The sequence below is a fragment of the Pseudogymnoascus verrucosus genome, assembly GCF_001662655.1.
Source record: "Pseudogymnoascus verrucosus strain UAMH 10579 unplaced genomic scaffold scaffold_11, whole genome shotgun sequence".
In the NCBI taxonomy this organism is placed as follows: domain Eukaryota; kingdom Fungi; phylum Ascomycota; class Leotiomycetes; order Thelebolales; family Thelebolaceae; genus Pseudogymnoascus; species Pseudogymnoascus verrucosus.
The window spans coordinates 61,506-75,279 of NW_017263662.1; the positions used below are offsets into that span (position 1 = coordinate 61,506).

Below are 13,774 nucleotides of genomic sequence, written 5' to 3' on the forward strand. Positions count from 1 at the left end.
CACGTATGGCAGCTCTCATCTTTCAGCGGCAAATTAAAAATTTCACCAATTCGCGAGTCCCAAGGGCTTTTTGACGGTTTCTCCTCTTGCGTCTCTTCGATGCCTCTATGGTGGGTTCCTTTACCTCTTCTGCGCTGTCGGCTTCTCCTCCCCTCCTGCGCCTTTTTGCTGGATTATCTGCTGCTGGTGTTTTCTTTTCTCACTTCTACAGCTCCAGCTTTCTTTTGTGCGGTAGCTGATGCTTCTTTTGCATTCTGCAGGTGGGAGGGGTAATGAGTGAGCTGTTTTGTTTGCTGCGGTCTCGGTCATGTCGGTATGGGACGGGGGACTGAGTTGATCTGGGAGATGCGCGGGTTGGCGTCTCCAGGAGCACATATAACAGATTGGTGAATGGGATTGGAAAGCAATGGGGTTAAATGACAAGTTTTAAAGTAAGCCCAGCAGCAGGGCAAGTTCAAGAATAAAGATTTGGAGCAAGTTCTTCAAGAGTAAGCTAAACAGAAAGTCCAAGAGCAAGTTCTTCATACGTTCAAATAGAAGCAAGCCTCAGAAGTAAGTTCTTCATAAAGATCAGCTGTGAGTTCAGCTGCGAATTCAACAGCATGTTATTTCAAGGCGTGAATAGAATGTACACCAAGACCTCACTCTCTATCATCTCATCTCATTTAAAATCCCACATCCCACATCTCATATCCATAATCCATATCCCTCTCACCCACAACTCGCTGCAGAGGATACAAGCACCTCCCCCCTTCTCAATCCCACCTGCCGCGTTGTCAACCATCCAGTATCCAACAGCCAGCCAGCACTCATCCAGCACTCGTCCAGCACTCATCCAGCACTCATCAAGCCTCCTCCATCACCCGGCCCATCAGTCAGCAAGCAAGCAAGCAACAGCTCCGATCATATCAGATCAACACATTACACCTCAGATCAGACTAAAACAAGAACGTAAGTCAGCACGAACTGACACCTAGAACGGCAAACCCCAAAGCCAATGACGACATACCGCCGTTCTCGTCACGGGTCTCGGGCCGAGAGCGAGTGAGTGTCTCGGGGGAGATAGGACGGGATGGAAGGTGAGCGGATTTACGTTTGCGGCCTTGGTGGTATAGTATAGTTTGGAAAGGGGATGAGGTAAGTGGGAGGTGAGAGGAGGGCGGAGGATGGGAGGTGGGAGTTGAGGGAATTGCGAGTAAAAATAAAACCCCAAGATCTCAGGGTTCTTCAGTTGTTGACAGATAGGACCAGCAAAGCAGACTTCATATTCACCATCAAATCCAATACAATTCACACCCCAAAGATCGAAAGGTGGTTAAAAAGATATTAAGAAATACCATTCATCTATATCCCCCCAACCCCTCTAAATATTCCCCCCAGTAATACAGAAACCCCGCCCATCCACTTGCACACGCACACACACAATGGTATGATGTTGCCTCTCTCGTGCTTCTACCCCTTCCGAAAATCAGATCAGGTCCAATTTATCGGTTTTTCTCCCTTCCATCCGCGTAATTACCTCCTCCACCCTTCTTCCCCTTCTTTCGTCCCCGTTCAACTCACAAAGTTCACCTGAGACGCGCTGATGAGGCACTCCTGAAAGCGCAACCCGAACGCGCACTCAAGATCACCCATCCACTGACTTTCTCACCAAGCAGTCCAACACTAACAGACCGCTCCTTACAACAGCATAGCCGCAACAGCCATAACAGCCGCCGCCGCACCGCTGCCTCCCATCCTGCTAGCCGCACCACTCGCATTCGGCGCCGGGGTCTGGGTGAACGCGCCCGTTGGCTCCTGCTGTGGAGCTCCGCTGCTGGTGCCGGCGGCGGCGCCGGTGGTGGTGGCAACGGCGGAGGTGGCAGCGGCGGATGTGGCAGCGGCGGAGGTGGCGGCAGAGGTAGGGGGGAAGGAGGAACCGCCGAACGATCCCTCGTCGGCGGAGGAGGGCGCGGTGACGAGGGTGGTGGGGGTTGCGGCACCGCCTGCTGCTTGGGTGGTGACTGCGCCGCCGGCTGCGGCGGAGGAGGAGCCGGAGCCAGAGCCGACTACTTTGCAGAGCTCGCCGGTTAGGGAGAGGACCTCTGTGGGTGTGTTAGTGATTATTATTTGCATTGAGTTTTGTGATGGATGTGAGAAATGGATAGGTGTCTTGGCAGTGAAATTGAAATTGGATATGAGAAATCCAGGACAAAAAGAAAAACGTACTAATAGCATCAGCAGCCTGGCACTTGGTGGTGACACAAGGAGTAGCCGAAGTCTGGATAGCAGACATCTTGCCGCACTGGCACGCATAGTCGGTGATGGCGCAGTTCTGTCCCGCGGATGCGGTGGCGATGCAGGTCAGCGCGCACGAGGGGATCTGGGACACGATGCTCGCGACGTCCTGGGCGGCGACGGAGGTTGCTGCTGCGACGGCAGCGATGAGGGCGAGTGAGAAGCGCATGGTGAAGTTTTTTTTGAGGTGAGAAGAATTTGACTTGGCTTTTGGCTTTGACGGTGAGTTGATGATCTGTTTGAGATGATCGATTGATTGATTTTTTGTCTGCCTGAGCGAGCGTGGTGGAGTGGAAGAAGGAGGGAAGGAAGAGATGGAGGGGAGGAAGGGGAATATGAACAGGGTGGGTGGGGGGGGGAGGATGGGGTAGTGTTGTTGAGGCGTCACATGTCATCAGCCAGCTTTGTTAGGATGATGGATGGGAGTGAAGAGCCTAACCATGGCAGGTGCGGGGGGGAGGATGGGCGGGAGACGAGCAGAAAGCAGAAAGCAGATTGAGGGAAGGGACATTTTCGAGGGACATTTTAGATCCCGGGGGGGGGGAGGAGGAGAATAGAGAGGAATGGGCCAATGGAGATGGGGGGATTGGGTAGATTGGCTGAATGGGGGATGGTGTCAACGGGGAAATAGTGGGAAGGGAAGTTCAATAATGGGGAAGTAATCTGGAAAGTGGAGGGGGAAATGTTTGTTTTGGGTAGAGGGGAGGGATTATCGTTATTCGACGTTTATTGTGAGGAGCGTGAGGAGCGTGGGTGGTACCATGAGTGAGTACCACACGGGAAGGACTGGGAGAGGCGTAGATTGGGGTTGTTCGGGGTGTACTAGGCCAGGATGGGGTAGTGGGTGTGTTAGTGTGGTGGTAGTTTTGTACTATTCTGGTAGAAGATAGTAGGAGATGCAATTAGAGTAGTCTAGCTGGGGGAGAGAGAGTAGTCTAGCTGGGAGTAGACTGGAGCAGAGCAGTCAATAGTGTGGGCGCGGAGACAGGGAAAAAGTTGGATTTTGGGTGGAGGTGGGTGGGTGGTGGTGTAATGAGTGATGAGTGATGAGGAAGGGTGGAGAGGTGGGGAGATGGGGAGGGATTGGAGTGTATGGGGGTTGGGTAGGTATGGGGCCAAGGAAATGATGGAGAGAGAAAGTGAGCATGGAGATTGGAGAGAGATTAGAGGGAGTCTGGAGCCAAAGTCTGGAGTTGTCTGGAGTGAGGATGGGGAGGGGGAGGAGGAGGGGGAGATTAGAGAGAGAGGGTATTGTGGAGGATGGATGCACAGTCTGCACAGTCTGGTGTCCATAGACTTTTATTTATCAGCCATACACACACTCTGTTTAGCCAACACTCAGTCTTATCCACCATCTTCTTCTCTCCATCAGCCATACACTCAGCTATACCCACTTCAGTGTCTGCTTCATTACTACATTTGTCTAGTCTTGCGATGAGTCTATACGTACTGCACACACGGCTGACTGACACTGACAGTGACATCTATTGACAGTCCTGTCTCCTCTCCTCTGCATTCTCTGCCGCGTATCCTCTTCTCTCTTCTCTCTCCTCTGCATTCTCTGCCGTCTACTCTACCGCATATCCTGTGTCTATCATCTCTACCATCTCTGCATACGTACATACATACCCAGTCTCTCCCTCGGACGACAACCACGTCCCCTCTTACTCAGTAGCCTCGGCACGGCAGGGTCTCTGTCTCTCTGTCTGTTTCTCTCTGTCTTACAATCCCCTCTCATCCATACCACGTCCGTAATGTCTTACCTGTTCTCTATCCTGCATTGTCTTACCTGTCTATCTTACCTGTCCTACCTTCCTACCTCTCTGTCTCACCTGCATTTGTTCTCGTTCACTTCTTTCCTTCCATCTCCGGCCTCACTCTTCTGCTCTTCCCTGCTGTCTCACTCGTCATCGCCACCATGCCATGATGCCATGATGCAGATGCAGCCAAGCAAGCAATCGACCTCCAAGTCAAGCAAGAATTGCCGTACTGCAGGCAGTCCAGTTTGTGCAGTAGTAAGTGGGACCATCGTCGACAGGGACAGGCTGGCTATCTGTGGTGCAGCTATCTCATTGCCAAGTATATCAGCTGTAAGCAGAGTACGTATACTTGCTGTACAGCTGGGCGTGGAGTTAGAGTCATCGACACAGGCATCGTCGCCAAGAATCGCCATCGCTCACAGCAACAGCATCATCATCAACAGGCATGTTGCCAAGGAGTGCAGTGAACATCCCCCCATCCCCCTCCCTAGCATCACATCACAGCGTTACCAGCAGGCACCTTGCCAAGGCCTGAAGTGTAGTAAACATCCCATCCCCATCCCCAGCATCACCAGCCAAGTATCACCAGCCAAGTACCCTTCCCCCCCCCCGATGTCACCCTCCGCCCGTTTTCCCACATAATCGGCATCGAGGGCATCGAGGGTACATCCCAGAGCATCCCAGCCACCCCTCTACCCTCGCACCACCACACGGCACTCACCGCATACACGAACAAGCAATGCACACATGCCTGCACGCACACATGCATCCATGCACACACCGGATTTAATACCGATCGGCGCTACCTTAGTCCTGCAGCGGAGGGATTTTACCCATCTCTGTCCAGGGGGAATGGCAGGGGGGGTGGGTGAGGTGGGTGAGGTAGATGAGGTGGCAACCCTGCGAGGGGAACCGAGGTGACTGGCCACAGCTTTTAGAGGTTAGCGCGCATGGGGACCATGCTGATCGTGGTGTGGATGCGGATGGTGCTAGGATGTTGCTGGGTAAGGGTCGTGCGACGATCTTGGCTCTTGGCGGAGAGGGGAGATGGGGGTGCTAGGCTGGGTTTGGGTTAGGGGGGGTTTAGTCTGGGATTGAGGAAGGGGGTAGTACTGCGTTCGCTGATAGATAGTGGCGTTTGGGGGACTTGCTGTGGCCCGTAGACGAGCCTGCTTACCTGACTGACCTAGCTGATCCCGGAGAGAGGGAGGAGGGAGGGGTTGACGTCAGGTACAGTACGTCCAGTACGCCACGCCTAGGAAGGTACGGACGGGTCGGCAACGTTGGCATGCATGTGCGCGCGCGGGGGTGTTCTGTTTGTGTGTGTGTGTGTGCTGGTATTGCTGCTGGCTGCTGCCGTTGTTGGTGTGGGTGAGTGTGTGGGTGTGTGGGTGGTAAAGAGAAGGGGAAATTTCTAGTGCAGAACTGCGGAGTCCCTTTAATTTCGCAGGAGATTTCCAGGACGGGGTGCGCATTGCGATTGCGGGAGGGATATCGTCCGTCTGGGTCTGTCTGGATGTTCTAGCTGTTCTGGCCAGACTACTAGATTACTGCTGTCTATCAACTAGGTGGTGGGTGGATTGGTGGTGGGTGTGAGAAATTTCTTCATTCCCTTCTTTTCCTATCTCGTTTGGTAGACGGCGACGGCGACGGCGAGGTGCTGCTGCGAACGAACTCGACTGACTGGTACGTACCCCCACTCGATGGATTCGGTGGACCATCCCGTCTACAGTCAGTGGATATGAGTAAGTAACTACCACAGCTACCTATCTGTCACATGACTCGCCCCTCGCAAGCCTATCCTCTCTTGTCAAAAACTTTCTTTGCTCGGGAACCGCACATGGCGATGAACGGGTCGACTCGCCTCACTCACCTACCCACGTACCTTCGGGAGCGCGTTCCAAGCTTTCGGGTTCGGGTTCGGTGATGATGATGGTGGTTGGTGACGCGAGGGGAGGGAAGCAGTGACGACTTGTTCGCTTAGAAGTGTGGGTGAGGTGAGTGAGGTGAGGGGAAGCTGTTTATGTGGAGGGCTCAGTGAGTTAGTCGGTCGGTCGGTCGGTGGTGGATCGGAGTCGGGGAGTTCGGGGATGGTGGATTGGTACAGCACAACACCAGCACCAGCATCAGCTAGACAGACAAACAAAAAGACGGGAAGCAGGATTTACCACTCCGAACCCCAAGCTTGTGATTGGCCAAGACGACGGGTGGTAGGCATTAGGTCCTTACTGCACGTCAGCGAGGCGTCGCGGCTCGGTCGGCGGCTGGGGCTGGGCATTCTCACATGCTTATACTTGTGCTTTGGGGATGGAGCTCGGATGGGGAAGACGAGGGGGATTGCGGGATTGCGGGATTGCGGAGTTTGTGGGTGAGGTGGATTGAGGATGGATTATGGGGACAGTGAGAAATGGAGGTGCGGGGTAAGTGATGCATGGTTCGTATCCTGTCTGTCTGGAGTGAGTGGGTGAGACTCTGGGGAACGGGAGGATTTGGGAGGAGGAGGATTGGTGGTGGTTTGGAATTGAGTGGTGGTGAGTGGTGGGGTAGGTTGCATGTGTAAAAAAAAGCTTTCAAGGTTGAAAGTTTGAGAAAACTGAGAATTGACTGAGTGTGAGTATAGGGGTGGGCAAGCAGATTAATCTTGGCAGTTTTCAAATCTGATACTATTTCAAAATACCCAATATGAACACGGTAGAGTAATTTTTATATGATAGTATTTCAACCGCTAAACGAATGTTCTGTATGTATGCACGTCCAAGAATGATATCTATATACACATCCAAAATATCTCCAATTCACCCCCGCCCAAAATATCTTCCCCTCCCCTTCAAAAAAAAAACACCACTTCCGATGCCAGAAAATGCCAATCAACCCGTATATGTGAAAAACAAACGCCCTACTCCATCCAGATCCAAACCAGACTAGACAAGACCATCTATCTATCCCCCTTCCCCTCCGCCATCCCCAGACTCCGCGTGTAAAAAAAGATTCAACCCATCCATCCATCCCAATCTCATCTAAGTATCCCCTCTCTGGACATAGTCACAGCCAGCTGGCATCTCGCAGAAATGGCAGGTTCCCAGGGCTCTCTCGCTCATGAACGAGGCAGCTAGACACAGTCCCGCATGCCTCCTCTCTCCACCACCCACTCTCACTCCATCTCTTCCCCTTCACCCCCCCTACGACGCCGCAGCCGCCAGCGCCGCCGCCGCCTTCTGCGCATCCCCCACCTCCTTAATCGCCACCATCTTCGCCTGCTCCTCTATCGACAACGCCTTAAACGCCGCCGTATTCGCGTCCCACAGCTGAATGCACTGGATATCCCAATTGCACCTCTCCACCTCCCCATACACCGGGTGGCTGTAGCGCGGGTGCACGGTCGGCCAGCCGGAGGCGTGGTACCGGTGCTTCACGAGCGCGGTGCGGGCGTTGTGGTTCCCGGAGTCGGAGTGGCCTTGTCCTGCGGCGAAGGCTTCGACGGTGAGGACGAGGGCGCCGCCGATGAGTTTGCTTTCGCGCATGGCGTGGAAGGAGTCCCATGTTACTGCGTGTCCTGCGCCTGCGGAGATCTCAGCTAGAATCGCCGAAGTAAAAGCGGACGGGCCGGTGCCGGAGATGACCTCGTCGAAGTCGAGTTGAAGTTGGGAGATTGGCACGCCCTGCGTTTCGGAGAGTCCCTGGAGCCACAACAAGATGCCGTCGACGAGGCGGAGCATGACGGGCAGGCCGGGCTTGGCCATGAAAGTCCATTGGCAGAAGGACTGGGATTTTGGGCCGAGGATGGCGTGGTCCTTGAACTCGGGCTGGTCGATCTCAACGCCGATTACCATGTCGATGTCGCCCTCTTTGTAGCGGTCGGGGATGAAGGAGTCGATGGGCTTGAGCGCCTCGACGTCGATGTCGGTGTACAACCCGCCGTCCACGTACATGACCAGATACCGCAATAAATCAGCCTTGATGATCTTGGCGGTGAGCGAGCGGTAGGTCTCGACGATGTCCGGGCGGTTGAGGCCCGCTGGCCCGTAGTGCGACTCAACGTACATGAGGTCGTTGCTGTCTGTCAGCACCTCGTATCTGTACCCTGGGTTCTTCGACGTCCAGGTGCGCGCGCACGAAGAGTCGCGCTCCTCGAAGCCGAGCGGGTCGACCTTCCACGTCTGCCAGATCTTGCGGGGGAACTTGGTGGCGAGGGCGAGGGGCTGCTGGTGGGAGAAGCCACGCTTTGCGACGCGCAGGGGGGCGCCGAGGGAGTCGGCGTGCGAGATGATGAAGATGATGAGGATGCAGGCGAGGTAGACGGGGAGGGCGCGCTGGATCTGGCGCGGGAGTCGGCCGGTGAAGGCGGTGGGGGTTTGGAGTTTTTCAATCATTGCTGTTGTTGCTTTGGTGGTTGTGATTGTGATTGTGGTGGTGCTCCTGCTGCTTTTGTCGGTGTCGTCTGTCTGGAGATTGGATTGTTCAGAAGAAGAGACGAAGACGAAGACAAAGAGGAAGAGAGCAGCAGTTGGGGATGAGCAGGAAAAAGTTTGTCCCTTTTCGATCAGCACGGGAAGGGAAGGCAGGGAAGGGGAGAAGAAGGGAAGAAGGGGAAGAAAGGGCAGGCCTTAAAGTTGGCGGGTGGGGGTGGGTAAGTGAGGTGGGTGTGAGGAATTGGAGAAGCTGGGGACGCTAAAAGGATGGGTATTCTGGGGACGCTATTAGGGGCGAACTTATGATGACTATGCTCGGAAGAGTAATTGAGAGGGGGATGGAGGGGGATGGAGGGGGATGGGAGGTATGGGAGGTATGTGAGAGTGGGAGGGGGGTACAGGAGGGTGTATGAGATATAGGAGGGAGGGGAAGTATTGAATTGGGTGGGAATCGGAGTGAGTGAGTGAGCATGGGAGAGAGTTTGTATGAGGGAGGAGAGTGGAAAAGAGAGTGAAGAGAGAGAAGGCGGTACATGGCGGAGCGGGTGTGGTTTGCGGGAAGATGGAAGTACTGTATCCCTTCGTTTACTGATTTCGGAGTATCAGTTGAAAGTATCAGTGGAGAGAATCTCTCTGTCTGCGTGAGTGGAGACTGGACTGACAAGGATTCCGGGCACTCAGGGACTTTGATGAACATACCCATACTCCCAAGTTAGGCTAAGAGTACCCGAAGCGGATAGGGTAGCACTTGCCGTTGCTCTCGCCAAAACGTTGCCGTACTCTGTGAAACAATCGGCAGTCTAGAGTAGAGTAGAGTAGAGTAAACTGAGTACTGAGCAGAGCAGAGCAAGTGTAGTCAAGTCATGCTCATCTGGCACCTTTTCCAAGCTTTTCTGCCAAGTGATACCGCCCATCCCTGTTGCTGGTGGTGGATAGGTGGTGGATAGGTGGTGCATGCGTCCTTGGTATGTGAATCCCCGCACGGTGGTCAAGAGTTGGCCAAGATTGTCAGGGATTATCCATGATTGTCCCACCGAGGTGCCTGTTCTGTTCTGGGGGTGTACGTATCTTCCCATACCTGCCGCTAAAATGCCCGCTAAAAAGTGCCTTCTTCTTCGTTCTGCGCTAAACAAGCCCTACGCTTACCCTGTTAGTCCCACGCTAAGCGAACAACGGGTGCGTCGGTAGATAATCTTGGCGATTTAGTTCTACGTTAGTAGAACTGCTTGGCGGTTTGGTATGACGGTGAACTATGCTGTCCCACATGGGAACCAGGGGTTAGTGCGAGGAACGCCAATCCTAAAGCCATTGTACCCACACAAACTGCTCGGTTACCGGGGTGGCTGGTAGCTGGCTGGTGAGGAAGAGTGGGGGTTTCGAGGAAAGGACCTGCCTCGGAATTTTACATTTGTTTTCACATGTCAGTCAGTCTCAGTCAACCACAGCAGCTAACAATACTGTACCCACAACGCCACAACGGCTCTTTCCTTCTTCTTTCCTTGATGACTGTGATGAATACTGGGATAATTGGCATCCTGGATACTGGGATTCGGGGATCCTCAAACACGCCACCAGCCAGGTTATACCACTCACTCACTCACCCACTCACTTATTCTCACACTCTCACACTCCCACACGCTCAATTGGCGTCAATTGCGCCAATTACACGTAATAATGCCCACCACAGACGATGACTGTATGATGCGTATAGTATGATGCTCTCAGCAGAGTACTGCTGTAGTACTACTGTAGTACTACAGTTCTCTACTGAGAGCATCATGAGTACAGCAGTAGTACTCTGTTATCCGACACCTCTACTACCTCTACTACCCTTACTACGGCAACACCAGCCACATCCGTCACAACTGCCCTCCGCAAGCACTTGCGCTTGCACACTTCCAAGTACTACTGTACTGTAAACACACTTACAGTAAACACACACACAAACTCCATTCGGCATTTTCACATTCCCTTTCTCCATATCTCCAGTCTCTCCATCTCCACCTCCACCCTCATCCACCTCCTCCTCCTCCATCCTCTACCCTGCCTTACCACTCTACTTGCTACTCTACCCCATACTCCCCAGACTCTCACTATCCCACTTCGCAACTTCACTCCTGTTTCTCCCCGCACTCCTCTTCATTCCATGCTAACCCTACACACTTACCAAACTATGCCTATGCTCCTGCCCTGTCGCAACTTACTTACCATCCTGCCCTGCCATAACTCACCATCCCGCCACTCGGACATGCCGCCCGTGATTTGACTCGCCGATCTATACTCCCCACGTACCGTACCTGCACGCTCTTCCGGCATGTGAACATGTGAAGATGAAACAGCGCGATAGCACCAAGGACCGCCTGTACTCGCCTGCACTTGCCTGCACTTGCCTGCTCTTGCCGGCACTCTCCTCCACTCTCCACTCTCCCATGCACTGTGGAAAATACTCTCCACACTCTTTCTGCTCTACCCTACCTGCTCCACCTACTCTACCCACTCCACCTACTCGCTCGACTCTACCTTTGTACTCTACCCATCCTACAACAGCTCCCCCCATCCGCTGACTAATCATTGCCTCCACCATCTCTCTCAATCCTCATTATTTACTCCATCTCTTGGCTGATCCTGATCGTCCCTGCATCCCCTCCGCTTCCCTCTCCCGTAACCACCTTCCTGGCGCCGGCGTCAGTCAGTTTGTCTGATATCTCTATAAAAAAAAGCCACCGCGACAGCATCAATTGCCCATCAACTGCTCAAAGGGCCTCACGACCTCATCCCCCTCCAGCCGTGAGCCGGCATCACCCCCACCTCTCCTCCCTTCTCCCCTCCTCACCGAAACACCCTCAAAAAATGTCCCTCCAACACGACGGCCTCCTGGGCCAGAAATGGGTCCCCGCCGACCCCTCCAGCAAGCTCTCCCCCCTCGCGCGCATCGCCAAAAACTGGGCCGAATACCTGCGCCCATCCTTCCTCACGCGCGCCGGTGGGAGCAAGACCAAGACACAGCTCGGGCGGACGGCATACCTCGACGGGCTGCGCGGATTCGCGGCGTTTCTCGTGTACTGGCAGCATCACCAGCTGTGGGCGCACGAGGCGCTGGGGGCGGATAAGATTCTCGAGAATGGGTTTGGGTATGAGAAGCAGTATTACTTCGCCTGTTTGCCGTTTATACGTACGTTCTTCACGGGGGGGCACTTCGCTGTCACGGTATTCTTCGTCATCTCGGGATACGTTCTGTCTGCGAAACCGCTCGCGTTGATCCAGGGCGGTGAGTATGGCAAGCTGGGGGATAACCTGGCCTCTGCGCTATTCCGACGTTGGATGCGCCTCTACATCCCTATCATCGTCACGACCTTCATCTACATGACATCCTGGCACGCGCTGGGCATCTGGACCGACTCAGAACACCAGGGCAGCTACGGCGACGAGCTGATAAAGTGGTACCGCGACCTCAAGAACTTCACCTTCATATTCGACGGCAGCGGGGACCCGTTCTTCCACTACAACGGCCACGTGTGGTCCATTCCCGTGGAATTCAAGGGCTCGATCATCATCTACACCTGCCTCCTCGCCTTCTCGCGGTGCCGCAAGAACGCGCGCCTGTGGTGCGAGATCGGCATGATATACTACTGCATGTACATCGTTGACGGATCTTTCTTCTCCATGTTCCTCGGGGGAATGCTGCTGTGCGACCTGGACCTGCTCGCGGCCAAGGACGAGCTCCCGCGCTTCTTCGCCCTCTTCGAGCCCTGGAAGGAACTCATCTTCTTCAACCTCTTCATTATTAGTCTGTACCTCGGCGGCGTCCCGTCGCATAGCGGGGAGGTCAGCGTCCTCCGCGAGACGGGTGGGTGGTATTACCTCTCCTTCCTCAAGCCACAGGCTGTGTTTAACTATAAGTGGTTCTACCTCTTCTTTGCGTCTGTGTCGATGGTGGCGTCTGTGCCGCACATGCCGTGGCTGAAGACGTTTTTCGAGATGCGCTTCAACTTATACCTCGGGCGCATCTCATACGCCTTCTATCTTATTCACGGCCCTGTCATGTGGACGCTGGGCGATAGGTTGTACGTCGCCGTCGGCTGGTATAGGGATTCGCATCTGAAGGGGGTACCCGGGTGGGTGAACCTGCTCCCGTTGTCGAAAGCTGGGCCGTTCTTCGGGGCTGAGTTTAGTTTTTTGGTGCCGCATATTATTATCCTCCCTGTCACGCTGTGGTTGGCGGAGGTGGTGACGAAGACGGTGGATAAGCCGACGGTGAGGTTTGTGCAGTGGGCGTATTCGAGGACGTTGGCGCCGGCGGTTGGGAAGTTATGATGATGTTTATGATGGGTTGGTTGTGGTTGGCGTTGGCGGGCGTTGGCATTGGATTGGCATTGGATTTGAATTGGGTGGTGTATTTTGGGACTGTATAGAATTGGAATTGGAATTGGGGGATATTTGTAGAATTGTGATATTGGGGATGTATATAGAATTGAGATATCGGAAGATCTACAGAATCATAACATCACAGAATCTGTAGAATTGAACAAGAGAATCTATTGAATTGAAACATCGCAGAATCTTCAGATTTGAAACCCAGCAAAATCTTCAGAATTGAACATGAGAATCTACAGAATTGAACAGCAGAATCTATAGAATTGAACTGAACCCTCGCAAAATCTACAGAATCGAACATGAGAATCTACAGAATCAAAACCTCCCAGAATCTGCACCTTCAAAACCATAAAATGTCTCGAATTAAACACCACACACACAATTGAAAAACTATCACCAAAATCCCTCAATCTCAATCTCTCACACCCCACCAAAATCATCACTCAATCCCACACCCCCAATAAAACAAGCCGCGATCACCGCACGCAAATCTCCACGAATATTGGATCGCAAATCTCCCCCTCCCCGCCCCAAATCCCAAAATGACGCACGCAGCACGCATCACAAGCCAAGGAAATCCCCCCCCGTCCCGGCCTAACGCCCCCCCGCCTCACTACTCCCTGAATCGTACCGTGCGCTGATCGTGGTGTAGGTACCAGGCCGGGGTCTAGTAGTGCTAGTGTTAGTGTTAGTGCTAAAACCGGCGGTGGGTGGGCGGTGGTGCTCCCCACATTTTGGTGTGTGGTGTACCCCAATAATTATTTCCCCAGCAGTGAGCGGCGATGGGGGGGGGGGGGGGGAGGGAGCACATGCGCTGCTGCGGTGGGGTGGGGGGAGACATAAACTCTCATTCATTTATTCATTCATATCATTAATCCTTTTGCTCGCCAAGCATCTTGATCTGAGATCTGATCTTGGCTACGACCTCAATCAAGCCAGAAAATAGGGAAAGGT

General features: G+C 53.7%; 3 protein-coding genes across 3 annotated transcripts; 1 reads left to right on the forward strand and 2 right to left on the reverse strand.

The window, feature by feature from the left end:
• Positions 1-1,397: 1,397 nt before the first annotated feature.
• Positions 1,398-2,600, reverse strand: VE01_03472 (uncharacterized protein). Its single transcript, XM_018272961.2, has 2 exons — positions 2,209-2,600; positions 1,398-2,084 (listed from the first exon to the last, which is right to left on the reverse strand). The coding sequence occupies exons 1-2, from the start codon at positions 2,444-2,446 to the stop codon at positions 1,681-1,683; spliced, it is 642 nt and encodes a 213-aa protein (XP_018132371.1). The 5' UTR covers positions 2,447-2,600; the 3' UTR covers positions 1,398-1,680.
• A 4,281-nt stretch (positions 2,601-6,881) lies between these two features.
• On the reverse strand, positions 6,882-9,441 carry VE01_03473 (uncharacterized protein). Its single transcript, XM_018272962.2, has one exon. It carries the CDS (start codon positions 8,405-8,407, stop codon positions 7,217-7,219), a length of 1,191 nt encoding a protein of 396 aa, XP_018132370.1. The 5' UTR covers positions 8,408-9,441; the 3' UTR covers positions 6,882-7,216.
• A 1,410-nt stretch (positions 9,442-10,851) lies between these two features.
• On the forward strand, positions 10,852-12,956 carry VE01_03474 (uncharacterized protein). The gene has a single exon (XM_018272963.2). The coding sequence runs from the start codon at positions 11,297-11,299 to the stop codon at positions 12,758-12,760; it is 1,464 nt and encodes a 487-aa protein (XP_018132366.1). The 5' UTR covers positions 10,852-11,296; the 3' UTR covers positions 12,761-12,956.
• Positions 12,957-13,774: the final 818 nt, after the last annotated feature.